Source organism: Gobius niger (assembly GCF_951799975.1).
Source record: "Gobius niger genome assembly, chromosome: 4".
Classification (NCBI taxonomy): domain Eukaryota; kingdom Metazoa; phylum Chordata; class Actinopteri; order Gobiiformes; family Gobiidae; genus Gobius; species Gobius niger.
The window spans coordinates 33,373,335-33,394,551 of record NC_136855.1 but is presented as its reverse complement, the minus strand read 5'-3'; the positions used below and the strand labels follow the sequence as shown (position 1 = coordinate 33,394,551).

Below are 21,217 nucleotides of genomic sequence, written 5' to 3'. Positions count from 1 at the left end.
ACCTTGTAAACCGTGAGTAAAGGTGAACAATTTTCCTACTGTGACATTGAATTCAGTGCACCCAACAAACAAACCAAAACCTCTTGAACAAAACTATATTACAGCAAAGAATTAGCTTCCAAAGTGACAAGTGTATTCAGAAGGTATATTTATATATGAAAAAAATAAAATAAAAACATCAGACTCCATATCTTTAGCCCAGAAGAATAAATAAGATAAAAGCATGTGCAAAAAAGTGCCTACTGCACAATCATGGGGTTCAAAATATGGCTCTAATCGAGTGAATTGGCTCAGATCAAAGCGGAAATACTCTTTGGAATTTATATGTACAACTGAAGTAGTAACTATGGACAATGGCTTTGTGTTAAGACGTCAGGGCAAGTTCAGTTTCAGCAGATGAAGGTGCCGAAGTCTCCCATCCCGTTGCGCCTGAACTGGTTTCCCTGAATCGACACAAAGATCTCGTGGTTGAGCAGATCCTGCACGGGCCGGCTGCAGGTGGCCTCTTTGCTGCGGCTCAGCTGGCGACACAACTGCCACTTTCTGGCCGAAGCCGCCAGCAGGTCGCCGTCCGAGCCGTCCCCGGTGTAGTCGTCCGAGGGGGGCTTGTTCGGGGGCGTGGCGAAGGTGGTGACGAGCTGAGGTTCGGTGAGAGAGCCGTGCGGTTTCTCAGCTGGCTTTGTGGAGTTTTCTGGTAAATATAGACAAGATATTCTGTATTACATTGCGTTCCAAATTATTATGCAAATTGTATTTCAGTGCCATAAAGGTAAAAAAAAAAAAAAAAACATCTTTCAATGAAACTCATGGATGGTGTTGTGTCTCAGGGCTCTCAGAGACCTGGGATGATTAGTTGTCAGATTAATGCTCAGTTAAGAGAAAAACTACTGAAAAAGGATGTTCCACATTATTAAGCAGATCATCATGTTCAAGCAATAAGGGAAAGAAAAAGGATCTCTCTGTTGATGAAAAGCGTGAAATAGTTGAATGCCTTGGTCTAGGTGTGAAAACCTTCGCTATTTCATGAAAGATTAAGTGTAATCATCATACTGATTGTGGCTGATTCAGACACACACGGGTTTGTGCAGATAAAGGCACAATGTGGACGGTTTCTGCCAGACAAACACATCAGATTAAGAGAACAGATGCTACAAAGCAGCAGACAGGTATTTGAAGCTGCTGGTGCCTCTGGAGTCTCACAAACATCAAGGTGTAGGACCCTCCAGAGGCTGCAGTTTTGCATAAACCGTCTATCCGGGCCTCCCCTAAACTGTTCATGGAAGCTGATGAACAGAAACGGCTGCAGTGGAAATACACGAAGACTCATTTTCAAACAGTCTTGTTCACTGATGAGTGTCGTGTAACCCTGGATGGTCAGATGGATGGAGTAGTGAATGGTTGGTGAATGGCCACAATGTCCCAACAAGGCTGTGACGTCAGTAAGGAGGGGGCGGAGTCATGTTTTCGGCCAGAACCATGGGTAGAGAGCTGGTCGGCCCCTTTAGGCTCCCTGAAGGTGTGATAATGACCTCTGAAAAATATATGGAGTTTCTGACTGACCACTGTCTTCTATGGTACAAAAAGAAGAGCTGTGCTTTCCCGAACAAGATCATCTTCCATGCATGACAACGCCCCATGTCATACTGTAAAGAAAACGTCTGCATCACTGGCTGCTAAACTCTCAAGTTTAATGGATTTAAGAATTTTGAAGCTGCTATCAAAGAAGGGCTCCTATGTTAAAATATAACTTAAGACGTTTTTGATTGAAATAGCTTTTGAATACAAGCTTTAAAATGTGTGGAAACCCTGAGTTGCATAATCATTTGGAACAGTATATTGAGGTTTTTTACTATATATATATTTTTTTTAAAATACTGTCATCGCTGGGAATTTTTTTTTCCAACCGCATCTTTATGATCCTCTAACAGTTAAAGACTTGAAAATTATGCTGGCTCTCATTTGAGTTGACAGTTTAGAAAATCTGAGAAAAATGTCATTTGCATAATAATAATTTGGAACGCGGTGTAAGCATGTTCATCAATTGTTCATAAACCTGAGAGATTAGCCCATCAACTGTGTGAGCTGCAAATATCTAGTGGACATTGCACACTTTACCTTCAAGCTTTTCCAGAGAAACCGCCTGCTCTTCCCCCGTGCTGGGCTTCACCAGGATCACGCCATAGCCCTCGTTGTTGTGGATGACATTGTTCTCCATTGTGATTGAGGGCATTGCGTCCAGCGGATCAGCAAAGTCCTGCGGAGATTAAAAATATCGTCATTTAATCAGTATCGGTGTGACAAATCAAAAGAGCTCACCTTGACGAGAATCCCATCTTTGCAGTGGTGGATGCCATTTCCAATCAGACTGCACACGCTGCCGGGGTAAATCTCGATGCCAGCTCCCTGTGGAAACGGACAATTTGTTAAGACACAGACACAGCCTAAGGGAAGAAAATCATCTCCTGTTTCAGATAATGGGCTTGTCTTGACTTTAAACCTGCCAGAACTGAATTAGAAAGTAAAGAATTGACCTCATTTTCCACAGTCAGGTCTGTCAGTGTCAGTGTTGTAAAGTAGACGCACTATAAATGTTTCTAATAAAATGCAAACATTAATATTTCAACGATTGAGAATAAAATGCAAATTGGACCTAGTGTGCAAACAGGCACACCCACGACAAGTACCAGCGCGATCTTTTCTGATTCAAATATGCACTCATTTGCGCATGAATTGAGCATCTTTTTACAGACCTTGCTGTTGATTTTCTATTCTGATTCTGATTTTATTCACATTAAATAGTATCAGAGAGGTACACTTTATTGCCGGCTGTTTATCAATCAGATGAAATGGTATCTTGAATAACCCAAGCTGTAGAGCATCCAATAATGAAGGTGTGAGTCATTGTAGGTGCAGAGGCGTAGAAATGTTCTTAAATGTAAATTCTTATCATCCACTGCCTGGTCATCCAAAACCCACAGATCAAAAATGAATTATTATTTCATTGGACCACCTTTAGCTTTGATTATGGCATTTGCTGTGGCATTTTATCTACACTCTTGCCTCTTACTATAATTGATTAATTCTATGTTGATGTTTTTATTGATTGTATTTGTTTTCTTATATTTATGCAACTGTGAAGCACTTTGAATTGCCTTGTGTATAAACTTGCCTTGCCATTTTTTGTGCCAAGCTTTAACAAAGATTATTTCTGTCCAAAGCTGCATTCATTTCCCATTAAGATCTAGTATTGATGATTGGAGTCAGGGCACTTCTCCAGAACATCCAGATTCTCAACTGAGTTAAGGTCAGGAATGGAATGACTGAATAACCTGGTCATTCAGGTTCAGTCAGCAGACCTCATTCTTTGGTCACATAGTGTTACTAAACCGAGACCTGACCAATTGTGTCAACCCCAGACCATTATAGGTGATGTACTTCTCTTGACTGGATTAACACTAAATAATGTGCATCTTGGTCTGTCCGTTGTACCTTGGATCCGTAGAGGTCACAGATGTTCATGGTGAGCTGGGCTGATGTCCTGACAATCACCCCGGTGGTCTCGCACTGTAACACGCAGTTCTCCATGTTGAGGTTCCCCTGACGCACACCTGCGTATCCAACACAGCACAAAAAAGGTCAGAATTATGCTTAGGTGAATTTAAGGGGGCTAGATGAAAGTTGGCCATTTTATGCTCACTGCTGCCACCTCAGGTCATACGTGTAATTGCACCTTCTATATTAAGCTCGTGCATGACGGCAACAACTTTTTTTTGAGTGACAGTGCAGGATTTTAGAGGCAGGTGTGGTGAACAGGTCTGGACTTATTCTACATGTTCGGACATTGCCGGAACATGTAGGGGGAGTAAAATAGATAATTTAAACATATTTATATACTCCGTATAGTCCCTCTAAACTCGCAATCAATTAAAAATGGCAAATTCTTATATTATAACAGTTCATATATTGGTCTACTCTAACGTTTGCTTCTCCTGGATGTGTTTAAAATAAAGTACAGTTACCAACATTGTGCAGCCATACAAAGACAGACACTTACACACAATGCCCTCAATAGCATCATGCTGGATAAACTTTATGTTGGATATTTTGACGGCAGCTCCCGTAGAGTCGATAAACGAGTCTCCCTTTCCTTTCTTCTCAATCACCACCTCATCTGGGAGACCAAAGCCTAAAAGACACACGACATTAATGCATTTTATTTGTATTTTTTCCCATGAGCATCAGGCTCAATATTACCTTCCATCGTAATAGAATCTGGCAGGTTGATGGAGTTGGTGACGTTGTAGATGCCTGGCAGAACAATGACCACATCGCCTTCATGACAAGAGCCCACGGCCGACACTGGCTCTCCGTAAAACTGAACAAAAGAAACGCATAAGATGGTGGTTTCTTGCAATGATTATGCATTATTAGACTTTAATGTGCTTTATAGTAATTTACGTCTCCCTTTACTCCTTTTGGGCATCATATTGTTCAGAGAAAAAAATTAATTGAAAAACACATGCAAAAATGCTCAGAATATGAAAACTGCAGATCAGGCCACGCCTCCCAGGATGAGTCCAGCTGATCTACAGAGTCAGACAGAACGTTGTTGCTCACCTTTATTTCTGTGTCCTCATTTGAGTACATGGGCAGGAGTCTGTCATTCAGGAGGGACTGGAGCTGGACAGTGGTGCAGGAGGATGTGACCACATGGACCACCCTCAACCCGGAGTCTCTGGGCCCGCGGCTCTGCACACACTGCTGCCTGGCATTGCCTTTGTAGCCCAGAACATATCTAGAATATGGAGGGAAAAAACCTGTAAATACAGTGCAAAAGCCTGACTTTGTTGGCTTTAATGTAGCGCCCTACCGTAGCAGGGGGTTCTCAATGATGTGCAGTTTGCGTTTGTAGGTTTCCAGTTGGTCGTACAGTTGGAGACCCTCCACCATCGACACATTGTCAAGTTCAGAGTCTGAATCGCAGCTCATGCCGCTGCGCAGGACAGAGAACTGCTTGAAGACTTTGGAGCAGTTATCCAGTAAGGTCTGGTACTCTACGACCAAGCCAGAGGGCACTCGGTCCTCCAAGATGTCATAGTACCTACAGGTTGACAATAGTTTATCCAAATTTAAGTGTGCATGATGCATACATATCGAAAAGGGAGGGACAGAACTCACAGTCTGAGACGAGGCTCAACACATCGGACAAAGTAGTCAAAGTCATCATCCTCATCTTCTTCATCCCACTGTCTCCAAATGTGTTTGTAGAAAAATCTAAGATTAAAATGACACAATACAAGTTCAGGTCCAGCAAAACACAAACTGCATTGTTGAGTATTATTATTATAGTTTTATTCAGGTCATGTGTGTACATCCAGACATTTCTGACGCTAAACGTAGTAAGCCCTTATTTTGTAAATAACTTTTGTAATAAATTCCTGAGATAAGATAGACTTGAATCGCCATAGGAACGCTTTTCTTCTGCATTTATCACCTGAAAAATAATGTTATTTCATTTGTGTATTTGGTGGGGACAGAGCATGTTAATAAACACACATGGGACTCATGCATGTTAACACACCACGCAGGATTGTAGCCATGGGCTGATTTCCATCCACACGGCATATTGGACATATTTTAGTGGTTGGAGGAAACCTACGCAGGCATTGGGAGAACATGCAAACTCCACAAAGAAAGGCCCCGGCTGCCCCGGAACCCGGGACCTTCTTACTGAGAACTCTGGAAATCATATTTTTCTTCTAATTTTATTGTTCTTAAATGTGTCACTAATCGTCAGCATTTCACAGCAAATAGCCCACCTGAGATGTTCAATAGCAAGTGCGGTCTGATCGAACTCCCCAGATTCCTCGTAAACCACATGCAGCTCCTTCAGCGGGACCTGGTGCTGCGTGGCTTCCAGCAGAGACTTCATGTTCTCCTCATTCAGCTCACAGCCTTTGGCCTCACACTGCAACGGCAGAACCAGGCGCACAATGGCCTTGAGATCCTTGAAGTCCACGTCTCGAATCTGTAAGCAACAACAGCATCAGTGGAAGTGCCAGTATCCCTGTTTGTATTGGTGTCGGTGTCATGTTTTGGTGTTAAGCAACTTTCTTTTGAAAACGGACCTCCACTAAAACATCAAAGACATCTGTGGACCACAGGGCCTGCCAGTCACACGGCTCCACAACCTTATCCAGATAATCTGCTGTGAAGGCTTTCACCTCTGATGGTTTACAGTCACCTATGGAACAAAAATCTGAGGTTAATATTCTACTTTATTCATGTAGTTTTGGTCCATTTCGGTAACGGTGGAAGAGTCTTACCCAGCACGTAGTCCTGGTAGGCCTTGAACCTCTCGTAGAAGAGCAGGTGGCTGGTCTGGAAAGTGTCTGGGAGGTTGGAGCTCGATTCGACATGACGTTCACACCTCTGCAGCTGAGTGCCTGACTTCTCTGTGCCAAAGTGGTCTGTCCCACTGTCATCTCCACTGCTTTCATTGCTCTCACTGTCCTCGTCATCCTCTGCATCCTCTGCATCCTGAAAAAGAGCTGTTTGGAACAAAAATGCGTTAGATGAGCACATTTTTTCTGTAGTCCCCAAGTAAAACCCCTTTGCTTTGTACTGGCCCTGGCTTAACCACTTCCACGAGTTACTTATTAAACAGATGTACTTTAAGACCAACAGTAGGCAAGAAAATCAAGTCAGTTCCAAAGCAGTAAAATACGCTATGTTAAAAATACGTTAAGTTAGCCTAACTAAAACATAATGATCTGCACGGCCCAACTGTCTAAGTTAATAATTGTCAACTTGATAGCTCGATATAAATCTATAAAGCGAATTAAAATTCTCGGCCTACCCCAAAAACAAAAAACAAAGACTATTTAGCGATAGGATCATTATTTTGAACAAACCTTGAGTCACTGGGGCCTCGTTTGGTCCGTCATCGGAGCTGGTGCAGCAGTTGTTGTTTTCCTCTTCGAGCTCCAAATGAACGTACGAGTCTAAATCTGACACCACTTCAGCCATGCTCGCATCTACAACCGGCCGTTTTTCACAAGACTCCATTAAATTCAACGCAGACACAAGTACCAAACAGAAATGTCCGTGTACCCGTGCACAACCATAAAAATGTAACCCACCCAGCTACTTTCAAACTTTCCCCGGTTCACAGAGCGGAGCCAATCCGAGAAAGTAAACGAACAGAAGCGCCCTCCCTCTTTCATAACAGCGCTGCCCAATGAGACCGTCCACACTGCGCATGCGCACGGCTGGAGCTGGACTTTTATATTATTAATTTATATTAATTTTATATTAGCCAATAATACTAGAAGGTGAATGTTACTTTTCCAACAGAAAGGGGACAAACAAAATTGAAATTTTTGAAATGACATTTTTATACTCGATGTGCCTGCGTGTACCTTCATCAATGGCCGCTAGATGGTGCGCCTGTTGTATTTATCGTACTGCAACTCCCTCATTCCAGTAGAAGAAGTGTGTAGCTGACACAACCTGCACAGGTCGTTGTGCCAGCAAAAAGGTAAAGATGACAAATGTCATCCACCTAATTCATGTTTCAGCATTATGCTGTGCAGCAAAAGAAGTGATTATACTGGGGCGTCGGCGATCTGGGTGTACGGAGCTTTTCAGTCTTCGCACAGCACAATGTCGCAGTGGTTAGCATTAGCACGCTAACCTAGCAAGCTACCGTATAAACAAAACAGAACCCATGCCTACTGAAGGGATGTCACTGCCACATACGTCTACGTCATCCAACGTTACAAAAACGTGGTGTAATATACGAAATTTTAAAATAAAGTCGCAAATGTTGACAACCTGAAATTGTGTGAATGTGTGTCCTTGGTACGCGCAGTGTTTTCCTCATTCATCATGAGCCTTTGGTACTCATCATGTCTTTTACAGATTTTCCTTTTCTTTACACAAAGAAACTTGAAAAAAAATCTGTTTTTACAGTTTCAAAGCTGCTAAAACAGACACCAGACTGAGTGTTAGACTGTAAGATCTCAGCCGTTCACCGTTAGTCTCACTAACAATGGCTTAGAGGGAAATGGGAGCAGCTTACAGAATAACATGAGTCGATATCTCTGATATTTACATTCAGACCTGATGAAGCCCATAACAAGTATCATTATGAATGTGTTTCGTTATTGTAAAATTATTAACTTTAGGATAGTTTCTAAAAACACATTTGATGACAGTCTGCTGAATTTTATAATGATCACTAGCACAAAATGTCTGTGGCCCATTATCTGTAAGTAATAAGAATAGATTCAGTGGATAATCAATACGCCTTAAGTCTAGGGTTAACTGGGTTTAATTCTAACCCAGAGATAAAGTACACAACCTAAAAAAAAATCACATTGTGACTAAACCATGACAGTTAAACCATGAGTTGTGTTTAAGCACATACTATTTACACTACATCTGTAAACACTGTTATGACACTGAGAGGCACAATTTTTAATATACACCTTGCACTGGGCCTTAAAGGCCCTATAAGTAATATTTTTCCCAGGTAGTGGAATTAACCTTTTTTCCCTCCTAAAGTGAATTTTGAAAGTAGACATCTGTGAAAACACATTGTACATTTATTTAAATGCTTACAATGCAGGTACATTGTTGTTGTAAGCATTATTGTGACAAATATCCTGAAAAAGTGACCCTGAAGGTAGTGAAATGAATGCTTAAAAACTCATACCTGTTAAGAATTGGGATGTTATATACTATTCTAAATCTAAACAATGGAAACAAAGATATAGAAAAAAACAGGTATAGAGCCTTAAAGGTGATTGTGTACTATTGTTAACTGTGTTAACATTTAATACTGTGGTCAGAATAGTTTTATCAGCTTTGATAAAGTCAGTTACGTAACGATTTAGGACATTTTCTCACTAAGGTGCATCTCATTAACCCCTTGTTTGTTCTCTTAGACTTTTGGTGAGACTTCCTTATCCCCTTGGTAAAAAAATGTGTGACGATAAAAATGGCAAGTCGCCGAAGAGCGATGATGAGAATGAGCTGTCAGCCAGTGACGAATCCGAGCCGGAAGAAGCCCCCAACAACGCGCCCTTTGACCCTGAGCTGGATGGAGATGACGATGAGGATGACGACGACCTGGACAAAGCAACAGAAAACGTACCCCAGGCTCCTGCCCCGAAAAGCAACCCCTTCAGCCTCAGAGGTGGGGGCTCTGGATTTTCCAGCCGCAGTCACAGCATCTTCGACTGCTTGGATACCATGGCCAAAATGACGTCTTCCTCTTTGGGCCAGGATAATGTCATAGATGGCGTTTTCGCTCGCCCTGCTCCGCCGCCGAGCCGCAAAACGAGTCATCCTCCTTCGGCCAGCCCGATCCCGGCAAAGAAACGCGGGGTCCCTGATTACATGGTGAATCCGGATCGCTGGACCCACTACAGTTTGGAAGATGCTGCTGAAACTAGCGACCGGGGCAATAGCCGGGTGGCACATCAGTATCTGGCGAGTCTGCTGCAAAAGAAAGACGAACCGGTAAACCGGGACTCCTTCAATTCCGAGGAGAAAATCATCTTCTCCAAACCCAACCGGGTGGGCAAGGATCAGCCTGCGAACAAGCTGGAAAAAGAGGGCAAGGAAAAGGGCATGCGTCTTTGCCATTTGGAGGAAGAGGACGACGAGGAAGAGGGCAAGAAAGGAGCGCAAAAGAAGCAAAACAAAGTCGACGCGGACGTTGAGAAAAAACTGATTAGCGTCGAAAAGGAAGATGATGATGATGTAACACAAGAGGCTAATTCGGGATTTGCTGCGCTCAAGAAAACTCACCACAAAATGTACAGGAAGAGCACAGCGGAGAGTAGCCACATCTAGGCTCATACCAGTGCTATGATTCAAGAATATAGGAAAAGTGTGTGTATAGACTGATGGCAAAATGAAAAAAAGAAAAAAAAAGCTACGAAAATCTCTAAAGGACGGAGATTTTGAAGTCAATTTTCAGGTTTTGCCACTAGTCTAATGTTAAATACAATGCAGCATATTAATAAGTTGTAATATTGCATTTACATTTGTCTTCCTTATAAATATCGACGCAAATAGAACTTGAAAATACTAGCTTAGCTTAGTCGGCCACTTCATCGGTTAGTGGGTCTGGAGCCTTTTTCCATTCCAATTTTTTTTTGGTGTTAATAATCAACCATTGCCTTTCTAATTGCGCGGTCGTCGGGATTCTTAAATCTTTCTACAATGGTACTGTTCCTTAAGTTCTGCTTTGTCTTGTCTATGTGCCTGCGTCTGTAGATGAGTAGATTGACTGCCAACGTAAACAAAACATGTACTGTTATTACACTTCCTAGCGGTGAGGTGACGACGGGGCACGGTTTAGCGCTGAAACGACTAATCGGATTGTGCCGACTATTATAGTTTTTTTTTTAATGACAAACACATGTTCAGTTGCGGCCCTAGATCACTGTAGTTGTGACCATCTTCACTCCATTTGACTCAAAAGTTACGATGTTTGACATAACGTTCTTACTTCTGACCATCGTAGTAGACTTTAAGGTGTATTTAGTACTAAAGTAGAAGGACTTTAGGGCAGTTTTTTGTACTATGCTTGATTTTAAATAACTTTAGATCTCTACTCTCTCTACTGTAGTAATTAAAAATGGCCACACTTGATGATGGTCTTTTTTTGAACCGACTTTCTTGACCTTGTTATAAACTGTTTCGCCTTTTATTTCCCTGCTTGCTTTGATAAATTGGATGCAACTTGTCGTTAAAAGTCGTCTAGATAAGATGTAAAAATCTGTATCAGAATAATTTGTATGACTTATAATGTATAGAATTTTCTTTTGTAGGCCTTAACTGTACTTGTATGTCGAGTTAAACGATATTGTCAATGAGTTATCTTTGTGTGTGTTTTCGAAATGTTGTGTAAAAGTAAATCGTCTTTCGAAACTTAAAAGATCAACTGTTTTTTGTTGTTTTTGCGAAAATGAAGCAGCAGACCTCAGAAGAATGGATTAGCTATACCTTTCATGTTCTCCTATCCTTAAAAGGTTTGGGTACTCAAACATTCAAAGTGGTTCAGTGCGATAAAAGCTGCTTCATTTGCCTGTTATCTTAAAAGGTTTGTTTGAATATGCCACATTCACACGGCACAACACTCTCTCTGTCCACTTTTATCGTCCCAGAGGCTTGGATTTTGCATGGCAGTTTTGAATCAATAAGTTGGTTACAGCGCCTCTCTAAAGTACTAATACGCCTTGAACTTTTTGCACATTTTGTCATGTTTACAACCATAAACATGAAGATTTTATTTTGAACGTTTTACTGAAAGTTCACACACAAGTAAGAGACAACTGCGAAGTGAAAGCAAAATGATACATGATTCTGTTATTTTTCAAAAAGTAGAAAAGTGGGGCGTATTCACACAATTTTTCTGAGTGCATTAAATTGCTTTTAGAATATTCATAATGACTGCAGAATGTTCACACCTTGGCCTAACCATTAAATAGAGGCCACCTGTGCGTAATCTACTCTCAGTATAATTACAGCTGTTCTGTGAGGGCCTCAGAGCTATGGTCGGAGTGTATTGCTGGGTTGCAGGTTAGATTATGATGTCACTGGCGGGGGCAGGAGCCAGTTTTTCCTACTAACAGCATGACACTTCCACAAGTCATAGCTAAAAAGAAAATGTATGGGTTAAAAAAATGATAACATCAGTCACTGGGTCCATGATCTCTCTGTACAAGACCAAACATTTCCTCAAAGACAAAATGATTTTTCCTCAATATAATAGTATAGGCCTTTAGAACACTGTGATGTCACCTGCAACCCAGCAATTGGTCACTAAAGTTTAAAGCAGCTTTAAGTTATACAAATATTTCTTTAATCTTCTTTACTTTTAATTAACGTTTGACTATTAACACTGAAATGAGCGCAGTGTCTTTTTCAGCATGTTTTTTTTATTGGCAGCCTCTCCCAAAGTGTGTGGGTTAAGGCGGGGCGTAGACCTTTGACGATGGTCACTTAGTCACTGTAGGACTGAGTGACGTTAGCTGATTAAGGCCTTCTGTGTATTTTCATTCCATGAGGCATTGGCTTTTCTTGGAAATGATTGTTGAATGAGGTGTGTTGAGACGCTATAACTCTTGTTGCACTATATTTAGCTACACATTACGTTGGTGATTATGTATATTATTATAAAGGGTAGAACCGACCATCTCTTGATACTGTTAATTTAACCTCTTACCATCCGCCTTAACCAAGCGCATTTCCTCCAGTTCAGTTTTACCCAAATCTAAAAGCTTCTCGACTGGACAGGCCAGAGTAAAGCCTCATTTGAACGCTAAGACCTCACTGATCTTTTTCCTTGCATCACTTTTTCTCACTTTCTTTTTCATCTCATTTTTGCCACTTTTCTGCTGCACTTTCATCCCTTTTTTGTCACTTTTTGTTGCTCTTTTGTAACTTTTTTTTGGCCACTTTTTATTGCGTTTTCATCACATTTCTGCTACACTTACATCGATTTTTTGCCCCTTTTTGTAGCATTTTTGTTACTTTTTGACACTTTTTTGTTGCGTTTCATCCTCATTTTCTGTTCGTTTTTGTCACTATTTTGACTGTTATAAGAAGCTTTTTGTTAAGGTTTGTATAGGAACCCCAAAGCAGAGCCGGAGACAAAACAAAGTTCAAAAATGTATTTCCAGACAGGAGGCAGGCAGGATGGGCAGTGGAGACAGGGGGCTGGCTGGCCGATAGGTTGGTAGAAAAGTCACTCCAGGAGAGGCACCTGAGCACAGGGAACAAATATTAGATTCCAAAAAATAGTTTTCACACAGCTTTCTTAACACTAAACTCTACCAAGTAGACGGAAAAATCTGGCAGAGAAGTGGTGTGCAGCCCAGGGTCTTGAAGACTGAAATGAATGTGGAGTTGATTCAGGTGTGCCTCATTCCCCTGGAGGAGCCAGCCACGCCCCCTGTCACACACGCCCTGCACATAACAGAAAAAGGGAGGGTGAGCAGAAAACAAAACAGATCCCCAACACTTTTAGATTTGGGTAATGCCAAACTGGAGAAAATGTGCTTGAAAATTAAAGTGGCAGAGAGTTGTGGGTTCGAGTCCCAGCTCAGGTAAGTTGCTGAATGTCTCTACCCGCTTCTGCTCTGGAGTTGTCCTTTCTTATAAAGTGTAGGGGCCAGAAACCCTTAAAACAAATAAATAAATACATTTCATAAATTAAATACACAGTTTGCAAAATGTGGCCTATGAATTACATTTCTATCATTTTGGGCCTTATATAAACAAGATATAACATTGGTCTAAATAGATTTAGAGAGTCTGGGAAATTCCACAGTTACCATGGAGATCTGCCATCTTTGCAGCCGTTAGCATACATTTCCAAAGATTAACATTAGCTTAAAACAGTATAAAAAGTGGAGAAAAAAAGCCTTGGAACAACTCCATTAGATGCCGAGTTACTGCTGGTAAATACACCTAACATTAAGGTGAACAATAACTTCAGTATTTTAACTTTTAAAATCTCCATTAGTTTACAATTGCTGCTAATCCCATAATGCTTAGCGATATGACATCACATTCCCGAACTCTATACCACTCTGTTTAGCCATTTTCTGGTGGAATATAATCTTATTTATCACATACAAATAAAGTCAAGTCTAAATCGGGTCAAATATGGATGTTTTTCCACAGCAGATTGTTCAGTCGAAGCGAAAAAAACCACAGTCGTAGCGAGCGTTAGCATTAGCACGGTGCTAACATGTAGCATCATGTTAGCCTTCTCCGTTATTTATGTATGTATGGGCTGTTGAACCACTTTTCTCCTCCCCATGTCTTTGTATATTTATTGGGTAGCAATCTGTATCAGTAATAAAGCATTTAAAAGTAGTTTTTGAATAATTAGAGAAAGTTTAGATTTTTCGCCATTGTTTCCCCCCTTGACTGTTTTCAAACATGACCATATATGGGCGATTCCAGAGACGCCGTCAAGCATCCGTCCGTCCAGCTTTTTCTAAATTGCACTGAGCTTATAAATTTAAATGTAGGCTATATTACATGAATAAAGTAGCCAACCTCTATGCAGTGCAGTTTGAAAACCACTGTCCTGTATTAATCACACGCTGTAACCACAAAAAATGTGTCATCTAGTTTCAGAGATCACACTTTTGTGGTGAAATCCTGTGACAGATACTCACTAATATGATCCTCAGCTGCATCAGCCAGTTACAGTAGATTATTCAAGTATTTTTAACCCATCAGTGAGGTTATTTGTGTACGGAGTAAAAACTTAAGAGGTATTAATAGAAATAGGCTTGACTTTGAATTGCAGATTATTCCCTAATTTCATGGTATGTGCCTTTTTTTTTGTGTCTTTTTTTTTAACAGCTCCTATGCAAATCTATGTAAAACCCTGTTCCAGTTTGTTTCTTACCCACATTCTGAGTGTCGCCTGAACGCCTCTCGCATTGTCCCGGAGCGGTGAGCTGGAGGGAGACGTCACCTGGAGCAGGTACGAAAGACAGGCACGCCTAGACTTTACCTCTCAACCTCTGACGGACATGTGCGCTAAGGCTGATAAAAATGCGGAAGAGTAGAGCAGTTAACAACAAGATTAACGCAATACAAGCGCTCTTTGTGACACAGTTTTAATCGCGAGGATGGAGCCGTGATGCCTGTCCGTGCGTCTGCGCTGAAACTAAACTTTTGGAGTATGTTGGCGGCGCTGGATGTCTCCTGCTCCTGCTCCTGCTGCTGCTGCTGAACCTGAGCGAACTTCAACGCTACTCCAACATGTTTTTCAGGAAGGCCGAGGTAAGAAACTTTTGAACAAACATATGAAAGTGGGTTAAGTGTCTAAACAATTCCTAATGGCATTTGCGCGCGCATGCTTTCACTATGATGACAGTGATGTTTTTACTGTGGCTTTCAAAAGTGAACGAAGGCCTGAAATTGCACAACTTGTGAGCCATAAGATTTGTGTTGATTAGCCTTTTTTTTAAAAAATTATTATTGTTATTATTATCAGCAAGTAAGAAAGGAGACACTGGGTTGGACAAGTTAAAGATGTCCATATCCCAATCCTACCAGGTCTACTCAGGCTTCTGCAGGACTTTATTCATTGTAAATAGATATATATTGTTTTATTATTATCTGTAGCAAATGCATATAAGCTGGTTAAGACATGGTTTACAATATGTATGTAATTTAGTCCAATCTGGGTGTGTTTTTTGTCAAAGGTTTTGTCAGGTGATACTAGTGTGAGAAGTGTGACAACCACAGGTCTAATGCTTGTGTTGTTTAATACAGTGGTTCAAAAAGTCCAAAAGTGAGTCGCTGGACCTTTTTCTGTGCGTCACGAGCCTTTCTCAGTAAATATTTTTTTAAACTGTTGGTGGAGAAGCACTAGAGTCTGTTATGATGACTGTTATCGAGTTGTTTTGATCATAATTTCAGCTGTAAAGGCTTATCAAACAGTTATGAAATAATTATTTGATGGATGATACAGTAATTAGCATTGAATGTGTCAATTAAAATGTGCTCCAGGGGTAATGGAGCTGCGACCTCTGGCCCTCAAGATGATTTTGAGAAACATTATTACACAAATCAGAGAGCACTTTTAACATTATTAGAGTTAAATGGGATAAAAAAAAATAGAAATACTCTCAATACACCCAATTAGGTCATATATTATGTACAACACTGGCATTTGAAAGAAGTGCACTGGAAAAAAGAATAATCTTATTAAGGAAGAAATGACATAAATCTACTTGAATTAACAGATTAAATCTACGGTTTGAGTAGATTTGGTCTGGTCTTAGACGAGATAAAACCTCTAGTAGTAGTTATTCTCTTTTTTATTCTTGTTCCATTGGCGCTAGCATTTGTATCTTTAGTTCAAACCGATTCAAGTTCAACATAGAAGAACTTTAATTCAAGCAATTTTAAGTGGTTTTCCAGTGTTGTGCTTTACTTTGGGCTAATAATCAGCGGCTTCGGCCCTGGGTCTATTTACAATAAAGAAAATCGTCCCTCCGCCAAGAAAACTTACCTACTCCTGCTATATAACATAAAAGAACTCCTGCCTTGTCAGTCATGTCAGCGACAAACTATATTTGTGAAAGATATTGAAGTGTAACAGTTTTGTTATGACCTCAAAGAAAGGGGACTGTATATTGGACTGCTTGTGCACGACTGAAAAACGACTTTCTTTATAAGAGTGATTCATTGCAAGTACCTGTCTTTGCAGCACATAGATATAGCCCTTTTAATTGGTTTTAATTTGAAGCTGCCTGTAATGGAGCGATGTCATGTAGATACAATCATGTCTAAAGATAGAAGCAAAAGTGTTAAAGGGCAGTGGAGTTTCTGTTGTAGCCCAGCCATGAAGCAAAGATACTGTGGTCACACCTATGCAAAGGTTTATCGTCCCAATAAAACAGCAACATGGCTAAGTTTAACGTTATCTCCGTCGCTGTAAACTGAAGGTAGAAGGGAAGCGCGTGGGCGAGCGGAGAGACAGCCAAACAACTGAGCACTGAGGAGCAGGAGGTTTCACTGTTTGACAGGTCGGGACATGCACCCGGCTGTGAGAGCGCATAGCCTTCTTATCTCTGTAGTCTCCGTAGCACATTTCTGCCCGGTGTTTACAATTACAAATGGTCTTTACAAGGTAGACGCAATTTCAGGATGATTAGAACCTTAGTCAACCTGATTGTCCTGTCCTTCTTCACTGAGCAAATGTCTCAATACTGCCCCATTCTAGTTAATCTCATGAACTGTGTCACTATTGCTGATACATATAAGTATTTTTATGATTTTTCATGAGGAGCAAAGTGAACAGAAGGGCTGCAACTAACTTTTTTGGGGGGGAATTGCTTGGCTTGGCTGTGAAAGGTGAATGCATTTTGTTTTTAACGTTTTCCCACATAAAGCTAAAGTGGAGGACGTGGTGATGGAGTAAACTTACAGTGAATGTTTGTGGGAGGCTCTTAAAGCTGGAGTATCTGATTTTTTTGGTGTTGTAGAATACATTTATTGTGCTACCTCAAAGTATGTTGTAAACACAGCAAAATAGAGACCTTGTTGTATGTCTTCAACTAAAGTTTTTTTGAGCAATGGATGATAGAAGTCTAGTCTATCCATCCATCCATCCATCCATCTTCTTCCACTTGCACCAGCCCCTAATGGCTCCTCCTGCAGGTGGTGGGTCCACAGAAGGACGGCCTCATGGTTCTAACTGGGCCTGTTGGTCTCTCATAAGGGGCTTCTGAACCGCTCTTTGTCTGACCCGTCACCTAGGACCTGTTTGCCCTGGGAGACCCTACCAGGGGCACGAAGCCCCCGACAACAGAGCTCCAGGATCATAATGTGATTAAACCCCTCCACCAGGTCACGGTGGTGGTTCTAGGAGGGGAGAAGTCAGTCTAAAGTAGTAGAATTTATCTTGGCGTTGGCTGCCCCAGCTTCACTTTGTCACCACTCAATGCTGGGTGTTAAATTTGCATGAAATTACATTCTTTGAATATTTGAATACACAGGAGGGAGTGTGAGAGCTAGAAACAAGTTTGAACAGGAAAAATACCCCAGCTTTAAGTGGTCAGATATTTATGAAATTTACAATGTACAAAACACTACATACCCTAACTATAAAAACAAAGTAGTTTTTCATCAAAAATACAAAATTTTCATGTTATTTTTGCTCTATTTGAGTGGATTAATCTGTCACTAACATAGTTGTCAACTATTTCAATACTCGATTAGTTGTTTCGGCACTAGTTCTCAACTTGACTTCAACCTACAGAAGACGTTACTTTAATCATAAATCTACATCGGTATTGGTTAGATCAGTGTTTCTCAAACTGTGGTAAGTCGTGAGCATTTTCCAGGGAACATTTATTTTGATATTTATCTTTGGTAAAAAATGACTGTTGTTTTGGTCATAATTTCAGGTTAACAGGTTTATGTGATGTGCGTTATGGTGGGTGCTGTCACTGCTGAAGACCAAACCGCCTTTGCTCTGCCCGATCCCGTCAGACCTTGGAAGCTCAGCAGGGAAGGGCCTGGTCGATACTTGGATGGGAGACCATCCAGCCTAGCAATTTTTTTTTAATTTAACCTTTATTTAACCAGGTTAGTCCCATTGAGATCTTAGATCTCTTTTACAAGAGAGACCAAATGTAGTGAGTGAGTGAGTGGTGGTGGTCGGAGGGGCTGATGGCACAGACTGGTTGTCTCGCTTCTGTCAGTCTACCCCAGGGCAGCTGTGGCTACAATCGTAGCTTACATCAAGTATGTAGTGAATGAATAATGCAATGTAAAGTGTCTGAGTTTCCAGAAAAGCGCTATATAAAACCGATGCATTATTACAATGTTATATTCAAAGAGCTCATTTATTTCATAGATGGCTCATGGTGTGAAAGGTTTATATGATGCTCCCAGAGGAAACAAGTATCCACTCTGCATACCAGGATGTTTCTGCTGGTTATATTCAGAGATAGTCAAATGTGCACTTTATTTACTCGGATACAAAAAGACAAACGATTCAAGGAGAATAAACTTCTTGTCAACTCGTCAATTCTCCAGCTTTCATCAGACAATCTTGTTGTAGTGACAGAAACAGAAATGTGGATTCAGTGTCTTCCATATGGAGTGTGGCGCGACACCATCTTACATTGGCTCGGATGGTTGAGGTGGGCACCTTTTATAAGGTGAAATCACTTCACTCGCCTTACCGCCTTGCCGATGGCGCAGATCGGCAGCCCCGTTTTCGCCCGTCCACCCAGGGGAGCTGAATAAGGACTCCAGTGTAGCGCTTTGAGAAACTTGTCAAATCAGATCATGATCATTATTGCAGATCATGTGTTATTTTTTTTATTTTTTTAATATTTTTTATTAATTTTCATTTTCAACGCAACACAGCTGCTCAGCAACACACCAGGAGGGAGCTTGCACATTGAAGAAGAAGAAGAAGTCTATTTAGAGGTTGACTAATGCACGAGACAGAATGGTGGTCACATATGTGATAAAATATATCCGTCTTAAAGGGGGCCTATTATGCAAAATCGACTTTTTCAAGCTTTACATCATGTTATTAAGTCATTCCCTCATTAAAACCATGCCTGAAGTGTTGCCTTGGCACATTCACGTATTTTCGAGTAATCTGTAGAAACTCTGATGGCAGCCATTTTAGGGATAAAACGCCTGATTCCTTCAGGAAACGCCCTCGACCTCCAGGATACGCCTCCGACCTTTCGTCACCAGCCGAGTAACCAACCACTGCTCTTCAGCAGAACCCCCTCCCCGCAGTGTCTAGCCCTAAGAAGTAAACAGAGTCATCATGGATGATTAGCTTCATGTGTTGTGAACCGGAGCCACAGCAGACTTTTACAAAGACACACATCAGTGTTTCTGTTACCGAAACACCCAGGATTAAAACCGGTGACAAGAACACTTATTTCAGTGTCTGGTTCTGCGCTGGGCCTTGATGATGCACAGAGCCTCCGGAGAAAGCTAATGCTAAGCTAAACCTCGAGTCATCACGTGAAAACGAGAGATATGCACACATAAAGTCAATAAAACCACCACACACATAAAGAACCGTTTAACAATGATCACACACGGAGCCAGGCTTGTTGATTTGGAAGTTTATTGCTCACATTTCATCTACAATGGGTCATAGCCGAGTGGTTTTCTCCCGGAGCTAACAAGCTAGCCGCGACAAGCTAACGGGAAAATTCACTGAATACAAGCATATTATGCATTGAAAACGTCACTAAAACAGGCAACTGCTTGAAGCAGCCTTTATGATGATCACACACGGAGCTTGGCTTGTTGATTGTGTAGTTTATTGCTCACATTTCATCTACAGTGAGTCGTAGCCGAGTGGTTTCTCCCGGAGCTAAGGCACTATTAGCCGCGACAAGCTAACAACCTTCACCTTCACAACATTCATTGAAAACAGGCAGCATATTATGCACAAATAACGTCAATAAAGCCGGCAACTACTCGAAGCAGCCTTTACGATGATCACACAATGAGCCTGGCTTTACACATTTGTGGTTTATTACAGACTTTTCATCAACAATGAGCTGTAGTCGATTATAACAAGCTAACGGGTAACCTCGAAAAACCATTGTCCACTTGCACAGATAATGTCCGTCTTTGAATCGTATGGGCTCCTGCAGATCCTGGTGTCGTCCATGGGGGTATAGTTAGAGATCCATAGGGCATGGCAGATGCAAAGAGATAGCCTCCAAACAGCAGTTATTTTTCAGGCAAGAGCCCCTTCCAAGCGTCCGGTGTGGAAGGTTCGTCTCCAAATAATATCCTGTGTGGCCATTGTTCACAAAGTGATAAACAGTAGGTCCTTTCCAACAATAAAAATTAAAATGCACCGATCGTAGTTTCAATACTTGAGACAACGAGCGGAGTGTTGTTGTGATGCCACAGACAGCGTGTGGAGGGGGCGTGTCGGAAAGGGTCAGAGGTTTTTAAAGAGACAGAGGCCTATTTCAAGTCATTTGCTAACGCCATTTTGAAAGAGCAATTTTATACAAGGCAGTTATTCTAATTTACTGCATTGACAGACCAACAGAAGGTTTCGTCATCATTGTAGTGTCCTATAGACTGGTGCTATGTGGCTGAAAAAAGCATAATACCCCCTCTTTAACCCGGACCAGGCATGTTAAAAAGTGGGACTAACTCCAATATAAGCTTTCGCCATCCAGAAACAGTAGGGGACTTATGAGAAATCCATTGCAGTAAAATATTCTTCTGAGCACAAAAGGTTAGAATGTTATACCATTTTTTACCATATTTGTTGCTGATTTGCCGATTTGGTCGACCAAGGAGAAGAGAAAGATCATGTGTCATTTATGAAATGCATCCTATCTCTTCTAGGACTTGGAAAAGTATGAATTTGATTTAACTAGCGAGTTGGTAAGTCAAATCGGTTCATATTCTTAGAAAATCATGTTGTTTGGTCTAGATTCTTTTTGTTTTAATAATTTGAATGTTTAAAAATCTTTTTTGCATTTTTTTTTTTTTTTTACAGTGATTGTTGATGCACTTTAACCCCTTACTCCCCGCCTGAACCGAGGGCATTTTCTCTAGTTCGGCCTTACCCAAATCTAAAAGCTTCTCCACTGGAGAGCAACAGGGTAATGTCTCATTAGAAAAATGACTGATTGTTACTTTTATGTTT

At 41.1% G+C, this 21,217-nt stretch overlaps 2 protein-coding genes across 2 annotated transcripts; one reads left to right on the top strand and one right to left on the bottom strand.

Annotated features, from left to right (window-relative positions):
• Nucleotides 1-260: 260 nt before the first annotated feature.
• Nucleotides 261-7,127, bottom strand: shcbp1 (SHC SH2-domain binding protein 1). The gene is made up of 13 exons (XM_079555746.1): nucleotides 6,915-7,127; nucleotides 6,327-6,551; nucleotides 6,129-6,244; nucleotides 5,820-6,028; nucleotides 5,179-5,274; nucleotides 4,871-5,101; nucleotides 4,618-4,795; nucleotides 4,255-4,375; nucleotides 4,055-4,186; nucleotides 3,490-3,608; nucleotides 2,317-2,403; nucleotides 2,116-2,254; nucleotides 261-691 (listed from the first exon to the last, which is right to left on the bottom strand). The coding sequence occupies exons 1-13, from the start codon at nucleotides 7,066-7,068 to the stop codon at nucleotides 390-392; spliced, it is 2,109 nt and encodes a 702-aa protein (XP_079411872.1). The 5' UTR covers nucleotides 7,069-7,127; the 3' UTR covers nucleotides 261-389.
• A 309-nt stretch (nucleotides 7,128-7,436) lies between these two features.
• tssc4 (tumor suppressing subtransferable candidate 4) lies at nucleotides 7,437-10,852 on the top strand. The gene is made up of 2 exons (XM_079555279.1): nucleotides 7,437-7,540; nucleotides 8,952-10,852. The coding sequence occupies exon 2, from the start codon at nucleotides 8,989-8,991 to the stop codon at nucleotides 9,862-9,864; it is 876 nt and encodes a 291-aa protein (XP_079411405.1). The 5' UTR covers nucleotides 7,437-7,540; nucleotides 8,952-8,988; the 3' UTR covers nucleotides 9,865-10,852.
• The last annotated feature ends 10,365 nt before the right edge of the window (nucleotides 10,853-21,217 follow it).